Source organism: Empidonax traillii, unplaced genomic scaffold (assembly GCF_003031625.1).
Source record: "Empidonax traillii isolate 1590-97213 ecotype Southwest subspecies unplaced genomic scaffold, ASM303162v1 scaffold103:size1334136, whole genome shotgun sequence".
NCBI lineage: Eukaryota > Metazoa > Chordata > Aves > Passeriformes > Tyrannidae > Empidonax > Empidonax traillii.
In genome coordinates, this window is record NW_020955296.1 from 191,998 (window position 1) to 216,361 (window position 24,364).

A 24,364-nucleotide genomic window follows, 5' to 3' on the forward strand; every position below is an offset into this window, starting at 1 on the left:
CAGAGGTCTCTACTGCAGGAACAAGAAACAAATAAGCAGCACAACACTGGGAAAGATGGAGAAAAGCAGAAAGAGGTCAGTTTGTATCACACCAAAGAAACAGAGGGAAGCCTGATGACAAAAGGTTTGTACTAGTGGAGGGAAAAAGCTTACAGAAGGTAGACTGTGCTGTTCAACAGCAAAACCTTTGCAGCCCTCAGTGGTCATTTGTGATCATCAACAATGATCCCAGACTGGTAAAAAATCAAATCGGGAGAGCATTCTCAGACATAAGAACTTTCGAGGCCATTTCAATGACATGAGCAAAATTCAAATGTTTCTTTTTTTTCCCCGCAGGGATGACAACGACACTGTTCAGCTTAGTGCATACAGTTCTCCATTCTTCAGCAAGACTTAGTCTAGCTGACTGATGTGCAGTTCAGCTCTGCAGAGTCCTGCCTACTTGCTGCTGCCACAACTCCCTCTGGCCCATCAGCGATGCTGGGCTCACTGGAGCACTGCCTGTGGCTGAAACAAGTGGACTGCAGGAGGAGGCACTTGTCAGTACTGTCTGATTCCTCAATGACCATTCCTGTGTGCATCATGGAGGCCATTGCCAGGAGCTGGATATCCGAGTGAGCATTTGCAACAGTGTGGCGACGGATGCTACCACATTTCTCCAGGTAAGCCTCTCCCTCCTGCTCTGTCAGTGGGGTGAGGGCCATCTCACTGGGCTGCCGGGTCGTCACGTGAGATGGATAATTCAGTACATCAGTCTTAGGACGAGATCTGGAGTACCGTCTCTCTGGAAGAGAAAAAGGAAGCCAGAATGGTCAGTAGAGCACAGATAAAGCATTGCTCAAACTTCTAGGCTGGCTCAGGAAACAGAGATAATTCAGTGTGCAGCTGTAGTGTCCCACCTCCTTACCACTGGAAAACATTCAGGTGCTCACTAGTTTATACTGCTGGGGATTTGGAAAGGAGATCTGCCTCTCCCCCAGTAAGGAGAGACCTCCCATCCTGCTATAAGGCAATGGTGCTGGTGCCTGTGAGCAAAGTGAGTCAGAAAGCCACAAGTGCAGCCAAGGGACTTTCTTGAGCATCCTGGTGATCTCCTTCCTTATCCAGGGAAGAGGACTGAGTAGGAGCTCTCATGTGCAGGTTCACTAAAATGACTAACACTAAAGTGGCACAAGTCTCAAAAAAAAAAAAAAAAAAAAAAGAAAAACATTTAGAGAGGACTTGAGTTGCCAACTCTTCCTCTGAAAAATTTCTCTCAGGAGGTGCTATTAGTTGTTGTCAATGTGAAAGTCCTGACGCTTATACCGCACTGCCTCACCATCTGCCTAGGTAAAGGCCATTCTGCTGGCATTATCCCACTGTATTTTTCAAAGATCATGCCAGAAAAAGAAAATTTCATCCACCTTACAACATGTCTGGTTTGGGTGCTAGACACGGAAAACACCTAACAGTGCAGAGGAGCAGTCCACAAAGTCCTAGGGGAAGGGCACACGAGAGAAGGTCAGCACTTGGGGAGCAGGGATAAGGCAGTGACACAGAATTGATGGGTGTGGGGTGTGCCATCTCCTCAGCAAACCATTAAGGGGAAACAATGCCTGGTCTAAAAATCGGACTCAAGACACAGCCCCCAGTCTCGTATCATGAAGTGCAATTTCAATTCTGATACTCAAAGTTTTTAGAAAGGCAGTGGTCGGAGTTTGTGCCTTGGCTCACTCTAATTCACTCCCCTAGCAGATTGAATCAGACAATAAGAATCAGCCAGCACCTGCTGGCTTCCACTGCTGTGCAGCATTGCCATGTGATGCTAAACACCTCCTGTGGTCTATCTCTACAGCAGCTGAGAAAGCTATTCCATACCTGTCTCATTTCTCACCAACTTCACTGAAGTGCAGAGCCTCATTTCATGAAGCCAGAGCCTTTAAACCATATAAAAGGCCTACACCAAGACTGCTGAGCATAAGAGAGAGAGTAACAAAATGCAAAGCAAAGCACTTATCACTGAAGGTTATAAAAGAGTTTTGGAAGCTTGCATCAGGAACAAAAGCAGAAAACAAACTCTATATTGTTGCAGGGAGGCACGGTTGAGCACACAAAACCACCACTGGCAGCAGCCAAGCTATGTCAACACTTCACCCTGTTACTGCCAGTAATACATTCATTCAAACTGGGTCATTTTTTGCTTAAGAGCATGCACCAATAATTTTTGAGGTTGGTTACAATTCATATACTCGTTAGGTTTCATCTGCAGCTCAAGCCACAGCAAGCTGTAGTGTTGAAGGGCATTGGGATCCAACTCTTTCAAGCTAAAAACAGATCCATCCACAGATGATTTTTGTGCAAGAAAATTAAAATCCTTTATGATGAGAATCAGGTGAAATTAGGGTAAACTCTGAACATTCATTTATGGCTTTACTTTACTCCTTCTACTTTCCTGACCACAAAAGACAGTCTCTTAAGAGAGTTGTCATGCATAGTTTAACTAGACATTTTATTTCTATTTTGGTGCCTTATGACAAGGAATATAAACTTGGAAGCAAACTCAGATCAGCAGTGATGTTAGCCTTAATATATGAGGAAATAGGGTGAATGTTTTAATTTTATCTTCTCTCCTATCCCCAATATAAACATTGTTTCTTAGAAAACTGGATCCCTTCGGCATATTCCATCCTTACAATGCAGGTTACAGCTAACTTACACAGCCAAAGCAACAAGGGTGATAACAGAAGAGCAGGTGGGAACATTGCCCTCTACAATTCCCCTCTGTGAGTGGTCCTGCCCCCTTTCACACCTATCCCTGCTGTGTTCCTCTCTCACTTTAAATCAAGCTTAAGATACAGCAGCCTTGCAGACAGAAGTCTTATGTGTATTCACAGCTGAGTCAGACACCTTCAGTCACATTTCTCAACGTTCATTCTTCTTGAAGTCTCCAGTCCAGAGGGCAGTTTGGCCTCCACAGCAGCTGTGGACAATGCAAGCGTGCATTTCCCAAAAGCTGCTACAGGGAACTTACTGGGCTTCATCACCATTACAGGCTGCCCAGTGAGAGAAAAAACTGGTTCTGAGAAAGCAAAAAGATGACTGAAAGAGGGAGAGAGGAAGAGAAAGAAGTTTGTTTACGAGAGGGAGTTAAGGAAAAGAAACCACCAGCACAGCAGCACTTTGAACATACTAAGATNCTTGGCCACCTGGGCACACTGCTGGCTCATGTTCAGCCTCCTGTCGATCAGCACCCCCAGGTCCCTTTCTGCCTGGCTGCTCTCCAGCCACTCTGTGCCCAGCCTGTAGCGCTGCAGGGGGTTGTTGTGGCCAAAGTGCAGGACCCGGCACTTGGTCTTGTTGAACTTCATCCCATTGGAGTCAGCCCAACTCTCCAGTCTATCCAGATCCCTCTGCAGAGCCCTCCTGCCTTTCAGCAGATCAACACTCTCCCTCAGCTTGGTGTCATCTGCAAATTTACTAATGGTAGACTCCATCCCATCATCTAGATCATCAGTAAAGATATGAAACAGAATTGGACCTAACACTGATCCCTGGGGGACACCACTAGTGACTGCCAGCTGGATGCAGCCCTGTTCACCAGCACTCTCTGGGCCCGGCCCCTGAGCCAGTTCCTGACCCAGCACAGAGTGCCCCTGTCCAGGCCACGGGCTGCAGCTTTTCCAGGAGTATATTATGGGAGACAGTGTCAAAGGCTTTGCTGAAGTCCAGACAGACACATAAACAGCCTTCCCCTCATCCACCAGGTGGGTCACCTGATCATAAAAGGAGATCAGGTTGGTCAGACAGTTCCTGCCCTTCCTCAACCCATGCTAGCTGGGTCTGATCCCTTGTTCATCCTGTAGGTGCCGTGTGATTGCACTCAGGATGATCTGCTCCATAACCTTGCCAGAGACTCCTCTCCTCATTAATCCCTGCTACTGCAGGAACTGAGGTGAACACCACCTATGCTCCAGTCCCATTAACTAATAGACCCAGTTCCTTGAAGTCCTTTTTAATTAGCCTGGTACTTCTTTCATTAGTGTCATCACTGCCAGCCTGGACCACCAGCAACAGATAATAATCAGAGAGCCAGATTAGCTCAGAGAGTCTCCTACTAATATCCCTCACCCAGGCCTCGGGAAGGCAGCAGACCTCCCTGTGGGATAGATCCAGGCAGCATATAGGGCCTTCAGTTTGCCCTCAGAAGGCAGTCGCCTACTACAACTACTCTTTTTTTTTTCTTTATAGGTGTGGCTGTGGTCCATCTGGTAGATGGGGTGCAACTGGGAGACCCTCCAGACAGATCCTCTTCTTGACTGTCCTCTGCCTGACTCTCTGAGGCCAGGGCCTCATACCTGGATACGCAATTGCCCAGTAATCACAAGAACAAAACCCTTGAGCCACAGTTTGCCTAAAGCAATACCATGAGTTTGTTACAGGTACAAGTTGTCTGAGTCCTGATAAGTCCTTCTACCAAAAGCCCATCTTTTCCCCTGTGCTTCCAAGACATAGTACAAGACAGGTTGTGTGTCTCCAGCTTGCTACAATTTGCACAGAAGCAAAGGCTAAAGCGTATAAAAACATAGGGAGACTGGAGCTTTTTTTGCTTCTTCTATTTAAATCTTCTTGACTATCAAATCACTATGCCCATTAGCAAGCCAGTCTCTTCTGGCTGGCCACATGTGCAAGCAGAGCTCCTCTGGATCATGTACAAAGAAGTTTCCCACTATAAGCATTCCCTTCCTGAAGTGCTGTTCTCTCACCTAGACCCATTTATCCATAGTTTAAACACAGATTTTTAGTTTTATCTTTTTTAAACAGAATCCTCAGATGGAAGGAAGGCTCTGTGCAAGAATCCCTGGAATCCCTCAGAATTAACATGCAACAGTTCTGCAGTTTGCAAAGGCTAGCTGATGCAGCAGTGAGCATGGGAATTCAGGCAGCTGAAGCAGGGTAGCAAGCAGGGACAGAGAGTGGGCAGCAAAGCACTAGGTCTGGTCTCTCCCTGGGTTGAAGGCAGTACCCCAGGCACGGACCAGAGTTTTAAATCCATTCCATCTCCAGAGAGAGGAGGTATTTTCCAGGATGCGTGTGTGTGTGTGTGTGTGTGTGTGTGCGGGCGCGCAGTGGTGCAACAGTAATAGTTCAGTCAGTCGTGGAAAAGAAAAAGACTGTCACAAAAATCTACATTCAGAAATATTAACCAGGACCTTCTCAAGGGTGTTTTAGGCTTTGTTTTCTGTCTCTCACAGAGTCATGCACTGTCTCCTTTTCCAGCNGACACCTTCAGTCACATTTCTCAACGTTCATTCTTCTTGAAGTCTCCAGTCCAGAGGGCAGTTTGGCCTCCACAGCAGCTGTGGACAATGCAAGCGTGCATTTCCCAAAAGCTGCTACAGGGAACTTACTGGGCTTCATCACCATTACAGGCTGCCCAGTGAGAGAAAAAACTGGTTCTGAGAAAGCAAAAAGATGACTGAAAGAGGGAGAGAGGAAGAGAAAGAAGTTTGTTTACGAGAGGGAGTTAAGGAAAAGAAACCACCACCACAGCAGCACTTTGAACATACTAAGATTATTTGCAGAAAAGTGCTATTTTGCTGTCAATATCTTAAACTGCAAACACAAGTTCATTCTTTCCTTGAGCTCAGCATAGGGTAGGGTAGGGACAAAAGGCCACCTTGGAAATACCCACAAATAAATGGCAGCTAAAATAAAAGTAAATACAATGGTTTCAAGGCATATTAACTTCACAAGGCCACTTTGTGTTGATTTTTTTTTAAATGACACAGATGCCTCGGTCAGCTGGCAGAAATCCAGGACATCTAGAAGCTTCAGTATAGGTCAAGTGACCTTTCCAACTATCCCAGCAACATGCAGATGTCCATAAACAGCCAAGCAATAAAATTTGTCAAAGTCTGACTGTTTATGGGGGTTTGAGTCTAGATTTAGTCTCAGGATCAGGTCTGCAAATCAATGTTAAATTGTTTACACAGTTCACTTGCATAAAATCATAGAACCATAGAATCAGTCAGGTTGGAAAAGATCTCTGAGATCATCAAGTCCAGTTCCTGATCCAACACCACCATGATTACCAGACCATGGCACCAAGTGCCACATTCAGTTTCACCTTAAAAACCTCCAGGGACGGAGAATCCACCACTTCCCTGGGCAGCCCATTCCAAGGTCTGATCACTCTCTCTGTAAAAAATTTTTTCCTAATATCCAACCTAAACTTCCCCTGGCAGAGCTTGAGCCTCTTGTCCTACTGCTGGTTACCTGGAAGAAGAGACCAACTCCCACCTGGCTACAACCTCCTCTCAGGTAATTGAAGAGAGTGATGAGGTCTCCTCTGAACCTTCTCTTCTCCAGACTAAACAACCCCAGCTCCCTCTCCCTCTCCTCACAGGACTTGTGCTCAAGTCCCTTCACCAGCTCATTGTTCTTCTCTGGACCTGCTCCAGCACCTCAATGTCTTTCCTGAACTGAGGGCTCTAGAACCGGACACAGCACTCCAGATGTGGCCTCACCAGTGCTGAGTACAGGGGAAGGATCACTTCCCTGCTCCTGCTGGCCACACTGTTCTTGATGCAGGTAAGGATGCCATTGGCCTGCTTGGCCACCTGGACACACTGCTGGCTCATGTTCAGCCTCCTGTCGATCCAAATTCCCAAATCCCTTTCTGCCTGGCTGCTCTCCAGCCACTCTGTGCCCAGCCTGTAGCGCTGCAGGGGGTTGTTGTGGCCAAAGTGCAGGACCCGGCACTTGGCCTTGTTGAACTTCATCCCGTTGGAATCAGACCATCTCTCCAGCCTATCCAGGTCCCTCTGCAGAGCCCTCCTGCCTTTCAGCAGATCAACACTCTCCCTCAGCTTGGTGTCATCTGCAAATTTACTAATGGTAGACTCAATCCCCTCATCTAGATCATCAGTAAAGATATGAAACAGAATTGGACCTAACACTGATCCCTGGGGGACACCACTAGTGACTTCCAGCTGGATGCAGCCCCGTTCACCAGCACTCTCTGGGCCCGGCCCTCGAGCCAGTTCTTAACCCAGCACAGAGTGCCCCTGTCCAAGCCGTGGGCTTTTCCAGGAGTATATTATGGGAGACAGTGTCAAAGGCTTTGCTGAAGTCCAGACAGACACATCCACAGCCTTCCCCTCATCCACCAGGTGGGTCACCTGATCATAAAAGGAGATCAGGTTGGTCAGACAGTTCCTGCCCTTCCTCAACCCATGCTGGCTGGGTCTGATCCCTTGTCCATCCTGGAGGTGCCGTGTGATTGCACTCAGGATGATCTGCTCCATAACCTTGCCAGAGACTCCTCTCCTCATTAATCCCTGCTACTGCAGGAACTGAGGTGAACACCACCTATGCTCCAGTCCCATTAACTAATAGACCCAGTTCCTTGAAGTCCTTTTTAATTAGCCTGGTACTTCTTTCATTAGTGTCATCACTGCCAGCCTGGACCACCAGCAGCAGATAATAATCAGAGAGCCAGATTAGCTCAGAGAGTCTCCTACTAATATCCCTCACCCAGGCCTCGGGAAGGCAGCAGACCTCCCTGTGGGATAGATCCAGGCAGCATATAGGGCCTTCAGTTTGCCCTCAGAAGGGAGTCGCCTACTACGATTACTCTTTTTTTTTTCTTTATAACTGTGGCTGTGGTCCGTCTGGTAGATTGGGGTGCAACTGGGAGACCCTCCAGACAGATCCTCTTCTTGACTGTCCTCTGCCTGACTCTCTGGGGCCAGGGCCTCATACCTGGATACGCAATTGCCCAGCAATCACAAGAACAAAACCCTTGAGCCACAGTTTGCCTAAAGCAATACCATGAGTTTGTTACAGGTACAAGTTGTCTGAGTCCTGATAAGTCCTTCTACCAAAAGCCCATCTTTTCCCCTGTGCTTCCAAGACATAGTACAAGACAGGTTGTGTGTCTCCAGCTTGCTACAATTTGCACAGAAGCAAAGGCTAAAGCTTATAAAAACATAGGGAGACTGGAGCTTTTTTTGCTTCTTCTATTTAAATCTTCTTGACTATCAAATCACTATGCCCATTAGCAAGCCAGTCTCTTCTGGCTGGCCACATGTGCAAGCAGAGCTCCTCTGGATCATGTACAAAGAAGTTTCCCACTATAAGCATTCCCTTCCTGAAGTGCTGTTCTCTCACCTAGACCCATTTATCCATAGTTTAAACACAGATTTTTAGTTTTATCTTTTTTAAACAGAATCCTCAGATGGAAGGAAGGCTCTGTGCAAGAATCCCTGGAATCCCTCAGAATTAACATGCAACAGTTCTGCAGTTTGCAAAGGCTAGCTGATGCAGCAGTGAGCATGGGAATTCAGGCAGCTGAAGCAGGGTAGCAACCAGGGACAGAGAGTGGGCAGCAAAGCACTAGGTCTGGTCTCTCCCTGGGTTGAAGGCAGTACCCCAGGCACGGACCAGAGTTTTAAATCCATTCCATCTCCAGAGAGAGGAGGTATTTTCCAGGATGCGTGTGTGTGTGTGTGTGTGTGTGTGTGTGCGGGCGCGCAGTGGTGCAACAGTAATAGTTCAGTCAGTCGTGGAAAAGAAAAAGACTGTCACAAAAATCTACATTCAGAAATATTAACCAGGACCTTCTCAAGGGTGTTTTAGGCTTTGTTTTCTGTCTCTCACAGAGTCATGCACTGTCTCCTTTTCCAGCACAAATGTGCACTGCCTCACATTAACCAACCTGCGTACCATAATAATAGCTTCTGTAGGATGTGCATGTCTTACCGAGTAAGCAGGTGCTACCAGAGGAGCTGTGATCCTCACACAAACCTAAGTATGGTGATACCACTTGCTTGACCAGTTCTTCCAGCTGTAGGTAGCCCTCACTGGGGCCAGTAGGCTCATGGACACTCTGAAAATCAAACACAAAAAGTCAGCATTACCCTTAGAAGGTTTTTGAGTAAAGCCTAAGGTCTGTCAAATATCTCTGCACTGGAATATCCCAACCATTCTGGCAGACTATGTGGAGCTGGTAAGACCAAATGGAGGTTTGTGTGCCATTCAGGTCAACCTTCTTGTTCTAGTCACAGTCATAACCTCCCAGGTATGGAGCAGCCAGCTCTTTTTTCTGACCTAGGGACAGGAAGGTTCAAGGCATGCTCATACTGAGGATGTGCACAGCATACTACAGTGATATAATTACACCAGGGCAGTTCTACCAGGAAACATCTCTTTGTAGAAAAGCTCTAACACACCTCGGGCAAAGTACTGCTACTTTCCTAGGCAGGACTGCAGGCAAAGCACCCTCTGTGGTTCAGCTTACAGCTATGAAGATGGCAGATAACACTAACCAATTTAACAGTAATTTCAGAAACCTTTCAGACTTAACTTCCTGCAAAGCCTCAATAAGCTTATTTTTCTCAAATGTGTTGCTTTGAGACCCTCTTTGCTCTCAAGATTCTTTTATTAAAATAATATTTTAGGGAAAATGAGATATCTCCTGCTGTTATAGTCTGGGTCACTGGAACATCAGAACAGTGAGAAATTATACAGAACTAGAAGCTTAGCCCCTTTGCAATTATAATTGTGTTTCAGAAAGTTTCATTCCTAGACACTCGTTATACTGGAGAAGAAATAAAAGCCACCAAGCTGTGTAGTTGTGTCAACACGCTGGAGGAAAGGGATGCCACCCAGAGGGACCTTGACAGGCCTGAGAGTCCCTGTGCAAACCTTATGATATTCAATAAGGTCAAATGTAAGATCCTGCACATGGGTTGGGGCAATCCAAAGCACAAATATTAAGCTAGGTGGAGAATGGATTGAGAGAAGCTCTGAGGAGGAGAAGGACTTGGGTGTGTTGGTGAATGAGAAGCTCGATGTGACCCAGCAATGTGCACTTGCAGTCCAGAAAGCCAACTGTGTCCAGGGCTGCATCAAAAGAAGTGTGGCCAGCAGGTTGAGGAATGTGATTCTCCCCCTACACTCTGCCCTAGTGAGACATCACCACCTGGAGGTCAGTGCCCCCAACAGTAGAAAAACATGGATATTTGGAGCAAAGCCAGAGGAGGGGCATGAAGATGATCAGAAGGCTGGAGCACCTCTCCTATGAGGAAAGGTTGAGCTGGGGTTGTTCAGCCTGGAGAAGAGAAGACTTCAGAGAGACTGCATTGTGTCCTTTTAGTATCTGAAAGGGCCTACAAGAAACCTGAAGAGGGACTTTTTATGAGGGCATGTAGTGACAGAACAAGGGGAATGGCTTTAAACTGAAGGAGGGTAGATTTAGATTAGACATTAGGAAGAAATTCTTTACTGTGAGGGTGGTGAGTCACTCAAACAGGTTGTTCAGAGAAGCTGTAATGTACCATGTCTGGAATTGTTCAAGGCCAGGTTGGATGGGGCTCTGAGCATCCTGGTCTGCTGGAAGCTGTCCCTGCCTATGTCAAGGTGGTTGGATCTAGATGATCTTTAAGGTCCCTTCCAAACCAAACCATTCTATGAATGATTTTATGAACCCAAACAAGTAATATGGTATTTTGCAGGACTGTCAGGCTGGGCAACATAGAAAAAGATTAAACAGTTGGTATACAGTCCGCTGTATTTGGCATGCTTGGAAAGTACTCTGTTGAGGTCAGAATAAAGAGGATAGTTCTTACAGAAGATCTGGGTCTCTTGGGAGAGGCCTTTGAAAGATGTACAGCATGTACAGCCTACTGAGAAAAGGTATTTCTCCTCTCAAGGGCACTGCTTATCATGCCAGCCAGCCAAGGAGCTGGCATTGGACAGCCAGAAGCCACAGCTCATTCGAATTCCACTATTTGCTGTGATGGAGACTCACACTGCCATTGCAAAGCTGAGAAATCAGGAGAACAAGGGCACAAAGAGGCATTCGGAGAAGCTGGGAAATGAAAATTTATGTGAAGAAAGAGTCCTGTAACTGTTCCTAGGTAGGGAGGAGAGGTACCAAGACACCCATCTCTTACAAGGCAACATCCTTACCTGTTTCTAGGAAAGCTCAGGACACCCAAATTCAGCTCTCATTTCTACAGTTACCACTCCCAAATAAGCACACATCCCCTTCATCACATCCTCCACCCTCCCCATTCTCCAGTGTTCATATTAGTTCACTGAGGTAAAGATAGCCAAGTGGAGTCAGGCAGAGGCTCCCCACCTGCAGAATTAACAGCATCTGGACAATGGAAGGTGGAAGCTTTGTCTGGACCTGAGGAAGAATTTCTTCCAACTTTACTTTTAGCAAGACCAAGTCTCTGAAGCCAAGAAGAGCAATCTGACGGATAGTCAATTCCTGACCCTAAAAAACACAGAAGACAAAATCCAAGAGTTGATAAAGGGATATGTGAGCATTGCACCAACATATGTATGCACAGAGACAGGAAGTGTCTGTCCTGCCCATTGCTGCTGGGGCAAAACACCCCCCAGTCACTCAGGCTGAGGATTCATAGCATTCTTTGGTTGCTTTCCTCTCAGGCTCTGTCTCACACAAATTCTGAAATAAGCGTCACGTCCTCTGAGGCACCGCTAGGTTCGGAGTGAAGCCAAAAATGGACCTGTATTTCACGAAAAGACTACATATTCATGAAACCCACTTTGATCACAAACATTCAAAGCCCAGGGTGGATGTAGCTTGTGGTTTTGCCACTCAGAGCTGAGAAACCAGACAAGGTTTGTTAGGGAAAGAAGTTGGTGCAGATTATTCCTTAAGTAAGCCTACTTGTGATACACGTTGGATTCTGGTTTTGCTCAGTGTCTGCAACTTAGACCTTGCTGATATGACAAAAATCCACAATTCAGTCCATTACAGATTTTAGGATTTAGGTTGGAACAAAGCTAGCCAGACTGCTTGAATCAAAAATAATTTTAAAAAACAACAGCTTCGATATTCACTGCAAGGCATTCCATGTCCTCACAGCTACTTTTTTTAAATCAACAACACAAGTGAGCAGGCTTAATGGACGATGTAATATTTCTCAGCATATTTAAACACAGTCAAACTCCATTTGGCATTCTGGTGTTACCGCCTTTCCCGCTGCTATGCTTAATGTCTGAATGACTTTCGCTTGCCCCACTGCAGCTTAACAGCAGAAATTTTCCTCCCAGCCCCGCCCAGTACTCTCCAGCCTGAAAAGTTTGCCTTGTTATTCTCAGCATGTTAATCTCTGCCCCATAGTCTGTTTGGGAATCATTTTATGATCTCCATAACACACTCAACATGGCAAATATTTAGCTGGAAGGAATTACCAGCAGTTAAACATTAATTCATAATAGGTTTAATGTCATAATTAACAGCATCATCAATATGTAAATATGAATTAAAGCAAATAGTCCGGGGGGTAGCTTGGACATAATAAAAGCACTTTGTGGTTTTAAACCACCACGGTGTGTTTAGAAACATGGAGGTGTAGTTAAGATCAGTACGTATCTCAGAACTGTATATCAGCAGCTGCAAACTTTTTATTTATATCATGCAGTTTAGCCCCATTAACTTCATACCCCATTTCAAAATGCAAACATGTTTGTGTGCCAAACAAAACAAGATTTGTTATTCTTTTTTCCATATCAATAGTCACATCAACAGCTGCAACTATATAAAAGCCAGTGACCTGTTTACATAGTTTCTCTCTGTACAGCAATTTAACCAACCTGGCTGCTTAAAGGTCATATTTTTGCAACAGCTATGAGCCTCGGGTTTAAACTTAGCTGAGATAGGAAGTTACTTCTAGTTACTACCTTTGGTAACATACGCTCACACATTTGGCTGACTTAGTTTCATTCTGAATGGGCAGTTGCTGGGATCACAGAAGAGCACAACTAAATAATCGTGCTGACATTTGCAGGAAAGGACAGGGAACCAACAACAAACTGACTTTCCCATCTACCAGAGTTGCGTGCGAAGAACTGAAGCTTGATGAAAGACTTGCTAGATGAGCTCTCTTCACACGTTTGACACATTACGTAAATGGTTATGTATAGTTCCCCATTTCTAGGTAAAGTCCAGTCTTGTTATTAGGACACTGGCCTGGGATAAGAGCAATTTTTTATACCCTGTTGCACTTGCAACTGTCTCTGTGGTGCCTAGGGCAGCTTACTCTGGGTCAAATTCTCAGATGCATTGAGGCAGCTTAATACATACATTTGCGTAGAATTTAAGGTGCCTACAAATCTTTAAATATGCTGTTACCTTTGTTCCTCATCCATAAAATGGCAATACTTGCCTAACTTTACAGCTTCTATGATATATTTTGAGTGATTTAGATACTGTTCCAAGAGAAATACAGCAAAAAAACTGTGCTTTCAAAGAATCTCAATGTTCCATAGTCACACTTTCACCACTATAACCAAGTTACTTCCAAAGCTGTACCCACAGTGCTGTAATTTTTGTTCAGTTTCTGATCAGAGACGTTTAAATAGCAGGGGAGTAGATTTTTCTGGTAAGAGGCAGAACTCTTAGCATCAGTGGGTATGGCACACACTCAGCTATTTCCACAGTACACAGGCAGCTGCAGTGCAGACAAACTCCTGCCTAAATAGATGAGGTCACTCCCTCACTGTGAATTAATTGCAAAAGGAGAGAAAAAGATAGTATTATAATTGCACAGTTTTACCTGTCAAACACCTACCTTTAAGCATCTGCAGCAAGGAAAGAACAAAAATAAACACAGTAGAAAGGTTAGTGTCTGTCTTTGCAGAAGTCCTTTCTCTTTCAGGATTAGAGGAAAAGGGCAAGCTTTGAGCTTTACCTGCTGCCTTTCAAGCAATACAAGGGAAAAATAATTTTAAAAGGCTCTGGAAATAATGTCTTATGGAAGAGGCAAAAGTCAAGAGGAGGAGACTAGCATTTCCAAGAACGTCATTCTCTGCATGAGGTACATTCTTTTTTTCCTCCCATGGAACATAATTAGGCTGCTTGTATAGAAACCCTGACTAAGCCTACATTAAAAAATGATATGGGTCAGTACTTCTGATGGGATACTCAGCTTTCAAAATACCCAGTGTAAAAAGGTCTTACACAAAATTGTTCATTCATCATTAACCCACAGATTTATGTGACCCCTTATTAAAGCCTAGAAAAACCCAGCTGAGGATTACCCAAAAGCACAAATGGGATACAAGCCCTCCAAAGCAATTAGGGGTGAGTTCAACCTGTTTTCTCCTGACCTTTAGATTTGTCCCTCTGAAGACAAGTTGTCAGTGCTGTCATCTGCACCAAGAGTGCCAGCTACTTAAAAATGGAGGAACCATAAAAACTCAGAGCTTCAGTCTAGACAGGTGTAGTCCAACAGTTTCAGTGTCCAAGCTTAGCTAAGCACAGACAGAGGGTAGACAAATGGGAATAAACTGAGCCCAAAGCACTGTGTTTGTCCAGGAGATTTCAGAAGTCCTTCTTACACAGCTAATTCTGACTTGGACAAAGTCTACTTCCTCACAGATTTAGTTTAAAGGTTTTGACACCTATTCAGCCACTGGTCAAACAGTGCTGCTAGCAAAGAAGTTTCCATCTGCCATTAGCAGGCACTGAAGTTACACTGCTTTACCTGACTGAATTATAATTAAGATTACCTGGACCGGGTAGAATATTGCCTGAAGTGTAGGCAGAGTTTCTGTAAAATAGTGATCCCAGATTTCAGACAGGACATCAATGCGATCCTCACCTAAAGAAACAGAGATTGGGAGCAAAGACTTTAGTGACAGGGACACTAAAATCAAGTTTGATTTTCCAAATACTCTGTAATTTCCCAAATAAGAGCTACAAACCCACCCTTCACTTTCACAGTTTCTGCCCAAAACTGGACATTGCCCGGCTAAGCTTCACCTTAGCTGGCAGAGACACAGGGCTGTGACTATAAATTGTTCTGTCGCTTACTGCAAAGAGAACAGCTCTGTGCAAAACATGAGGCCAATTCCAAAAAAGGAGTGAAGTCCCTCTTCAACTGGAGGCTTTAAGTCCACAGCAAAGGACTGTACAGTCTCACAGCTCACAGCACACCTCACTAATGGGGGAACAGCCACACATTAGCAGGTGAATCTGAAATCCAGCGGATCACAGCCAACATCAACTGATCATCCAGCATCATCCAACTGAGTCAGCAACTGAGTCAGGGAGACCACTCACAAGAGCTGAGCCCCCTCTGGCATCCACCAACTACCAAGCAGCAGTCAGAAACCCGACAAGGCACAAAGCCACTGTGCTTCTCTCGAATGCGGTACTTGGGAAGGTTCCTGAATGGAATTCACTTGTGGCACCCCTCATATGACTCCAACTTAAACAAACACGCCCAGAAGTGGGTACTTAAAATGAAGGAAGACTAAGTTGTGCATCTTGTGATTCCCAGGACAAGAATACAACTGTGATCAAATTATGCTCATAGGATTGTCTTACAAAGCTGTGCGCTCCTCAGCAATTAGGCTAAAAGCCTCTAAGTTTTTAGGAGTTTTTTCCCATCCCAAAGTCTAAAGGTTTGCAATGTTTTTTCAGATTTTAGATACATCCCTAGAAATTTCAGGTGCAAATACAGACACAGGTTTAAAAGTACAACTTTCTGACAAAAGGATTTTCCAGGATACATTCCGTAGAGCCCTAGCTGGAGGTTAAATGCAGTCAAGACTCAAGGAGCAGTAATGTAAGATGGACACTCAAGACAGATTTGAAGGCTCAGCCTCAAAGTGACTAAAAGCCCTTCATGAGGAACTGGAATACACATAAAATTGCAACTCAAAGGAGCCTTATCACTCTGTATTGAAGTGCTTTCCGCATCTGGGGACTTCCACATGGCCTTTCAACATGCTTGCCCATGGGTTGTGCAGCTTAGGGCACAGTCAGAGAGCAGAGAGCCAACAGGACAAGATCCTGCAGACATTTTACTTTGAGCAGAGAACCCATCAAAAACCACAGAAAGGCTCAAAGGGAGTCTTCACTGTTTCAGGTATGACTCTGGCTTCAAAACTGGAACTGCAGGCGGACGAGAACCCACACAACACCCCCATAACAGCTAATCATTACCAGCAACAGCCGAGTGAAAGGGAAAAAGACAACAGGAAACAGACTAATTGAATGTTTAAATTTTTTCCTCCTCTGCCTCCTCCCCAGGACTGCAATGCTTTTCTGTGTGGAGACAGAATTAAATGTCATAGATCACTTCTCCTTCTGAAGGGGAAGCAGGAAAGGTTTGTTTCTTCAAGAAGTTATAAATCCTACAGGTGTTGAAAGAGATTCTGGCAGACTGCATAAAGAAAGATTGTGATTGAAAAACAGACACAGTAAAACACTGCCATGCCCTACAACAGGAGCATTACTCTGTGTCTGAGTGCTGGGGTAGTAGAAATTTTCCAGGAAGACAGAGATAACTGAGAAAAGAAGAAATTCTTGTTGCTGTTACCACAAGACCTGCAACAAGCCTACATGTTATGAAAAAAAGGTGCCCATGAGTCATCTGCAGAGATGCCAGACTGCACGCAGACAAAGTGTCTCCCAGTGTCACTTTAAACTAGGGACAGGTATCTGCCTAGGAAACCTCATCTTACCCAAACTGCTTGAGCATCTGCAAAATACTCTTGGGCAGCTCTCAGCTTATTACAGATTCGAACTCAATTTTCCTAATGCTAAAGCAGATAATGGAATAGTTTTACATGAATATAGAAACCAAGTCTATGATAAGCCGAGCAGCACTCATTCTGAAGAGCTGGTTGTGGCAGATCAGGTACCCACATTGGAGAAAAAGCAGGAGTCTGCCTTTTTTCCTCCCTTACAGGGCCAGTGCCAAAGGAGCACACACCAAGCAGCAGGCTGAAAACTGCTGAACTCCTCCGGGGACCAAATCCTACAGTCTGCCAGCTGGATGAAGTCATTTGGTGAAGAACAGTGCAGAGGAATCCAGGACCAGCAATCATGTGAGATTATAAGCATCTATTGGCATTTAATGACCCACATAAAACAGACTGGTGATTAGTAAGAGATCTTCCTACAGGCTACAAAACTGGGTCAAACCAAACAGCAGCTTAGTTTTGAATAAAGACTTGCTTGCTTTGCTTGAGCAAACAGTTACTAAGTGTGACCAACTCCCCACACATCCAACAGAGCTGCTGCACCACACTAGCCTTGGTCTACAGACACTCTGCAGTTGCAAGTGTCTGTACCCCAGTGGTCTGAACAGAACTTTGTGTCTGATCAATTTCTTTCCTAAAGGATTTCATTCTCACCAAAGGAACCTTTTTTTTCTTTAAATGTACATGAAGTTCAGCTCTCAAAAGCATGACAGAGTAACTAAACTTGTGCTTACATCAAGCTGCAAATTACATTCAGAAATAAAAGGCAGAAGGCAGTTCCAAGAAGTTTTGCAACAGGATCCACATCCAGACCAGAACAGCTCTGAGCCCAGGTTCAACTGCCACACAAAACCCACATTTCTGTTCTCATGATAAAGTCATGGCCGGTGGGAGCATTGTGACTCTGTGGCTATTAAAACAGCCCTCCATCCCTCCAGCTTCACAAGGGCTGCAGTGCAACCTGGCTTCTGAGGGGTTGTGTGACACCCTACTACAGTACCAGAAGGGGCTGTACAGTTTCTAGACATGCAAAACATCTTGTCTGACCAAACATCAAAGCACAACTCCCTTCTGAAACAGGTTACTACTATACTTGCCTTCACACAGCTTGACCTTCTCCTCCATAAATAGCAAGCCTTTCGCAAGGAGCTGGTTCTGCCAAGAGAGAAGAGAGACGTGCATTTGCCTTTTCTGAGATCTATAATAAACATATAAGAATGATTTTTTTCAGATGTTATCCACTATGCATGCAGTTATCTAAAGGTTAGGCATATTGTAGTGCCTTCTTCCAGCACTGGTCTCAGTGTGAGTGCTATACTTTCATTAACCCCCTCTTGTTCAGCTGCACATGAGAACACAACAGACACAGCAGTTGAAACACTTGCCAGAAGTAGGAAGGGTCACAGGGAGGGAATCAAGAAAATAAAATGGCTCTTACCATAATAGTGCAGCCACATAAGCTATCTCTCAGTCAGGTGATGGAAGTGATCAAAGGGCCAAATGCTATGAAAATGTCCCACTCTTTTCTTCCTTTGTACTAGCTCAGTGTTTGCTTAACTGCACAGTAAGTCAGTTCAGTTTTCTAATATCCACTTCTCTATTCCTACCTATTCCCTTTCAGTGAGGCTATTTCTTTTGCTATACCGAACAGTTGGCTTATCTCAGTATGTAGTCCCAAGCTACAGAAGAACTGGCAAGAGCAAGTCCTTCTAGATAAACTCAACTATCATGGACCAGACAGGTCGAGATACCAATACGCCCATTCACAGCTCACAACATTTAAATATCTGATTAGATTTTTGTTCCCACTTCCCCAAACATAAGAACGGTGCAAAAACAATGCCTATCTTTTTGTTCTCCCAACAGCACTAGGTGAATCAGTTATTAAGGTCTGAGGATCCCAGAGAAAGGTGCTGCAATCACCACATAACATACTATTACTGCATCCTAAAAGATATAGTCCTACTACAGAAATTATACTGATAGAGAATAAAGCCTTCTGTCCCTCTGAAAGAATTCAATATCAGGGTAGCACACAATGCATAGAGATGCCTCCACCCTTGTTCATCATACAGCTTTTGCTTTTAAGTGGGTAACCAGGTCAAAGTTGCACTTTTGAACCTTCTATCAGTAGAGGAGCAAGGCACATCTTTCTTCAGTCCCGGTGGACCCTGCTGTCACACCACTGCCTGGACACCATCAGGGCCTCCTGATGAGCTGCCATATTGCATACCTGCCCTGGCACTACTGCTCTGGGTGATGAACCTGCCTCCTGTAACCATATACCAGGCTGGCTCATCCATGACACACACAGGACCAGGCAACCAGGAAAGCCACCGCAAGCAAAGAGAGCAGCACACCTCTGCATCCTCCCTTCAACGAGAAGGAATGCAAATCTGGAGTAGTGTTGTAAAGTATAAACAGAAGGAAACAGTGTTCTGTGACATTCTCAGCCTGGGAGACACTCTTCAACTGGGGAATGACAATAGGAATCAGCAAGTTGGACAAATATGTTCACAAATTGAAAAAAACTGCAAGATTCCAAAACATTGCTAGCAACAAATGGAAGGTGACTGTTTTGCAAAGATTCTCTAGCCAAAATATGGGCCTTGGAGGAAAATATTAGGTTGTTGGACACCATTCAGGTTTTAGATTTGTTCAACAGAAACAATGGACTACACATGTCATGCTCTGGACAACAACAACAACAAAAATTACTTTCCAGGGGAAAAAAAAAACAATGCGAAAAAGGAGGGAGGAAGAAATCTGGAATGAAAAATATCATAATGTGAAAAAAAAATGAAACCCACTTACACTGTAGATATTTTTGTGTCTGAAAAATAAGATAGTGTTGAAGTGATATTGCACTTTAATCCTTCCAAATGCTTTCAGTTTATCAATAAAGTAATTTCTTTATTTTTCAATTTGTAGATCAAGGTAATTACCTCTCATATTCTTCAGGGAAAATTTATAGCTGGTCTTTGATACTGTGTCATTTTAACCTACTTTATAATAAAAAGTATGCACACACATATATATATATATGAGGGTGTCACCTTTTTTTTTTGTTTTTTTCTCAAGAAATATGAATTCTTTTTCTACCTGCACTAGAACATTAGGTTTCAATTTACATATGTTTCCTGAGCACTGTGGCTACAATCTTTCAGCTGCTTTGCTTAAAAGTTAGTATTATTGATATTTTCTACTTCCAGAGAGGAGAGGTTTTCTTTATTTTACAGCTATGTCAGCAACCAAAATACACAGTTGTACACAGTAATGAACAGAACAGTTATATCTGTTAAAAATATATATTAGTAGTAAAGAATTTATAATGCTCCTGTGAATGTCTTATCAGTACTTCCATGTGCTAAGCAGATTGCATTATCTCATTTTTGAGGTTTCTTCAAAAGTTTAGGTCCCTATAGTTACTACAGATGTTTCGCTTGTCTTTTCAGGTTTTCCCTTTTCCTATAGAAGAGACTCTAAAAAAAACCCCACAACACTTAATATCCCTTTTCCCCATCTTAAAAATATCTGGAAATTTTACTTATCCATCTTTTCTGCTAAAGTCACAGGGTTAGAAATTGATTCAATCCAAACATTAATCCTTCATATCAAGCCAGACAGGCAAATTGTCATTAAAAAACCCTACAGGGTCTGCTGACAAATCAATACAACCTAATAAATGCAGCCACAGCAGAGGTCTGTATCAGACCTTGTCTAGATTACATAGTCTTATTTTGATGCTGCATCCCTTCTTGCCAGAGGCAATCCAGAGGCACAGAGCTAAGAGCATAAATAAATCTATTTGCAAGCAAGGAGAGATAAAGACTCACACCAAGTAAGCTTGAAGGATGCATTTACTTGAAAAAGTTTAGCTTCCACCTTTTATCTCTTTCCACTTACAGCCGAACTGTGAGCTTTTGGAGGATTTTGGGAAAGGAGTTATTCTCTTCCCTCCCCAAATAAGCTTTTCCGGGTTCCCCAGGGTGAAATTCTCACCCTGCTGTTGGGACACCATGAGATGTTAGACACTCATTGAGGGGGGTGCAAACCTGCCCTAACTCCTGCTACAGAAAAGAATGATGTGCAGAGAAACAAAGTCTCAAGTTAACACCCCACACGTACATGCAGTTGAGAAATTTGGAGAGAGTTGTTTTGCAGCAGATAGAAGTGAGCTTGTGAAATCTCACAGGTTGAAACCCTCATAGTTTTCTCAGTGCAGAAAACCACAATAGCTGTTTCAGGTATACCACTAAGAAGAGCAGCTAAGAGAAAGCCTTAAGTAAGTTTTGAAAAGCCATAAGTTTTGAAAGACAGGCTTCAAAGCTAAAATACTCACTGTATTTGTTCCTCAGCAAAGACCCTCCCACAATGTGTGTGTGCTTGCTACTCTTTAAAGTAAGCTGCGCTGAAATTATTGGGAATCAAATAAAATTTTGAAGGCAGTCACACACCACACTGTAAAACATATATGCTTAGCAATTCCTTCCATTTTCCTGGCACAGATATTTTCCTCTTTCCCTGCCCTGTTAGAGAAATTGAGGCAAGTTTCTCCATTCATACCCAGTGGAGTAATTCCAGTTACCTCACCTTCTCAGAAGGTGGAACCTATCCCAGGCACAACAATTGGGGCTCCTCTCTCAAACCAGCAGTGCCAAATACCTTCTCCTGCCCTCTACCTTGGCAGGAGTCGGTCATCCCCAATGCGGGCCAAGGAGGCCCTTCCCATGCACACTCCCACTACGCTCTGGGCAAAATGGTACCCATCTGACTTTGCCTGGGGCAAATAAGATGTTGGCTGTCAGAAGCACTCTGTCAGCAGCCTGGTTGTGGTGACAGCCTCTGGACAGACCCAACAGGAAGGATTTCGGCATGACAGCCCTGCCACTAGCACAGCTTACTCTGCTGTGGGTGGTATATTCAAACAGAAGGGTGCCAAGAAACAACTAAGTAGTCTTGGCAGCAATTCCACAGAAACCATCAAGGAGGCTCGAGCCATCACAGGGAAATTCACATCTTGTCTGAAAGCCACATCTGCAGCATAGCAGGGTATAAATGAATTCTTCTCCTAATAAAAAAATAAGCCATTATCTTTGGGAAAAAAAATTTTACACAAGCACCCATTCAATTATGGACAAATTTTGCGTTCTGGTCACGTCTCCAAGAAAACATGGCCAGCATGCCTTTTAAAAGCCACCGTTAAATTAACACATTAATTAATACTAGTTCATCAAACAGCATAAGTTTGGAACAGAAGAAAACTCCAGAACATATTCAAAATAATTGACCTCATTTTGTAGGGTGAAAAAAAAAATTAGTTTTTCTTCTGCACTTTACAGCATTTCTTCAGTTCAGCCCCCTTTTCTAGCTGAAAGCTGAGGCTTTGTGTTCTAGTGCTAAACTACACTTTTACAGCCTCTGCAAACACATGGTCACTGTTTTGTGGATAATCTGATGTTAATTTAAGATAAAAGGCACCACCCAGACTTACTTGGAAGGTATTTTCTACAAAGTTATTGTCAGTTGCACACATACACCTACCTGTTTGTTGAAACTGTTTTACAAAATGTGAACTTGTGTGAGCTGCAGTATCTCATACCTACAGCACTCCCCTTTCTTTTTTCTCTAAAAAGAGAGAAAATAGTGACAAAAAAACAGAGAGCCTTTCAATCTTACGTGGAGAAGAGGTTGCAAGATAAATATGAAATAACATCCCCAAATTATTCTTCTTAGAGCTGGCTTTGTTCACAGCAGATTAAAAAAAGCCTAGTTAAAGAGAGAAAGTGAGGCAGGGAGGGTAAGAAGGATAGCAGACCAGGCAGACCAAGCAGGCAACACTGCTACAGTCTAGAGCACAAGGTGCCAGCCAGGCGGCAGCTGTGGGAATATCCCACAGCCGGGCCCCCTGACTCTGCACTGTGAGTCACTGCTGCAGGTGGGAACCCTGCTTAGCCAGGGCATGGCTCACTGCCCCATGCCACACTCTGAGCGATTCACACATGTCTACAGAGTTAATGTGAGCAGGGCCTGAAAGCATTTGTCCCTGCTGCTGCCACCCGGGACTAAGTCCTCTGCTCGATAACAGTGAGGAGCTCCCGGGGGACCCCATCCACGGCAAAGAAGCTAGATAGTTGCTATGGAGTGCCTGGAGCTGCCCCATGAAAACTCAGTCCTAGAAAGTGCCAGATGAAGCAGAAATAATTAGCAGACCTGCACGAACAGAGGTTCCCAGCCAGTCAGGAGAGAAATACAATAATAAAGACCAGCTTGACCCAAAAGAGTATTGCAGACATACAGCTGAGCTCTGCAAATCATACAAGTGTGAATTCTCTTTCTTGTGCAGCAGCTCAGCTGCTGCAGCCTCTGGTAGCAGGCATGAGACAGTACTTAGCCAGAGAAGAGCTAATGTCACCTGTGTTCAGAAATAACCATCACTCCAATAACCTATACAACTATTTCCTTGCTTTGCTTTGAGACAGGTAGACATAGAAACCTGGCATCAGGAAAAGATACATCACACACCAGATTTTTCCCTTTGACTAAGCAGACACATGGTATCTCCAGCTGTTAGCTAGGCTTTACAAAGCAGCTTTTCAAAGGAGAGAGCAAGCATCACGAGAGATGCTGGAGTCATCTCTCCAGGCTGGAGTCCCAGAAAAACATGCAGCAGGGACCTAAGCAAGAGCTTCATGGTGCCACCGTAGAGGGAGGAGTGCATGTTTCTCCCTCCCACTGTGGCCACCTTGCACAGCCCGCAAACCTACAGCTAGAGAGACTCTGAGCCACAGGCTGGTTCACCAGTACCACTTCTAACTGCCCCAAAGGGAGAAGATAAAATCAGTTTTGGTTTGGATCCAGGCTTGCCTCATCACTAACACTGCTTACTTTTCAGCTATCCATTATCACCTTGCTCTTTTGACTTTGCATGATACCCCACAATGTGTGTGCTCGCATGCTGCAGTTTCTGTGGCTTCGCATACAAAGAGAAAGCCAGGTCTAATTCTGAGTCAGGACTTGCCGCCTCCGCTGGCTCTCCACTGCAGCAGGTTGGAAATTATGTAACAGCTTGCTTCTGATTTTAAGACATCAAAGCTCTCTTTGGATGAAATAACGAAATACAGTCCACTCGCCATTCCTCAGCTGCCATCTCTGCCAGGGCAGGAAGTGGACGTAGGCTGAAAAGGCATCAGCTCCGGGCATTTGACTTTCTGCATTTGCAGCCCGTATGTTCTGGGAGAGGATACAGTGCCTGGGAAGGGATCAGGTCTCTCCACCCTGGGAGAAGACAGTTTGGAGTTAGTATGCATAAATGCATTTGCTTTTTCCGCTCCCCATGAGTTTCAAGATTAACGAGTCCCCAGAGAGTGAAAAGAAGCAGTTCATCCTTTCCAAAGGTTTTGTTTCAGGCTGTTTGCAGAATCAGGCTGATAATGCATCAGTTCATCAATACTCACTAATTTTATACTTAAAAAATTTTCTCCACAAGCACAAGGGTCAAAGAGCAGGAAAATAAAGGGAGCTATCTTGTCCAGCTGCACCAGAAAAGTCCTAATCACCAATACACCCTGTTCCTTCAAATCCCAGGCTCTTATCTTCCACGGTCATAGGATTTCTCCATGTTGTTGTTCAGCTGACCACCAGCAAAGCAACCCAGCAGAGAAAGCAAAAGGTGAGCTACTGGGTTACTGAACTAAGAGGTGAGTGCAAAGTGTCCCTTTTCAGCAGCAGGAAGCTGTTGAATCAGTTAATGGGCAAAGTCGGTAATGCAAAACCTGGAGCACAAAGCCCTGCTTTAAGGCAGATCTGCAGCAAATACTGCAAATCTCAACTATTTAGCATTTACACT

General features: G+C 44.4%; 1 protein-coding gene across 2 annotated transcripts in view; it reads right to left on the bottom strand.

The window, feature by feature from the left end:
* Nucleotides 1–329: 329 nt before the first annotated feature.
* Nucleotides 330–24,364, bottom strand: part of PRR5L (proline rich 5 like) — a 43,845-nt gene continuing 19,810 nt past the window's right edge. Inside the window, exons 5-9 of one of the 2 annotated variants that reach the window (XM_027882215.1) lie at nt 17,613–17,670; nt 14,533–14,624; nt 11,126–11,266; nt 8,743–8,869; nt 330–784 (exon numbers count right to left, since the gene is read on the bottom strand). In XM_027882215.1, the coding sequence (XP_027738016.1) occupies nt 399–784; nt 8,743–8,869; nt 11,126–11,266; nt 14,533–14,624; nt 17,613–17,670 (804 nt within the window). In that variant the 3' untranslated portion in view covers nt 330–398. The remainder of the gene's footprint in view (nt 785–8,742; nt 8,870–11,125; nt 11,267–14,532; nt 14,625–17,612; nt 17,671–24,364) is intronic. The other variant, XM_027882216.1, reaches the window with a different exon arrangement.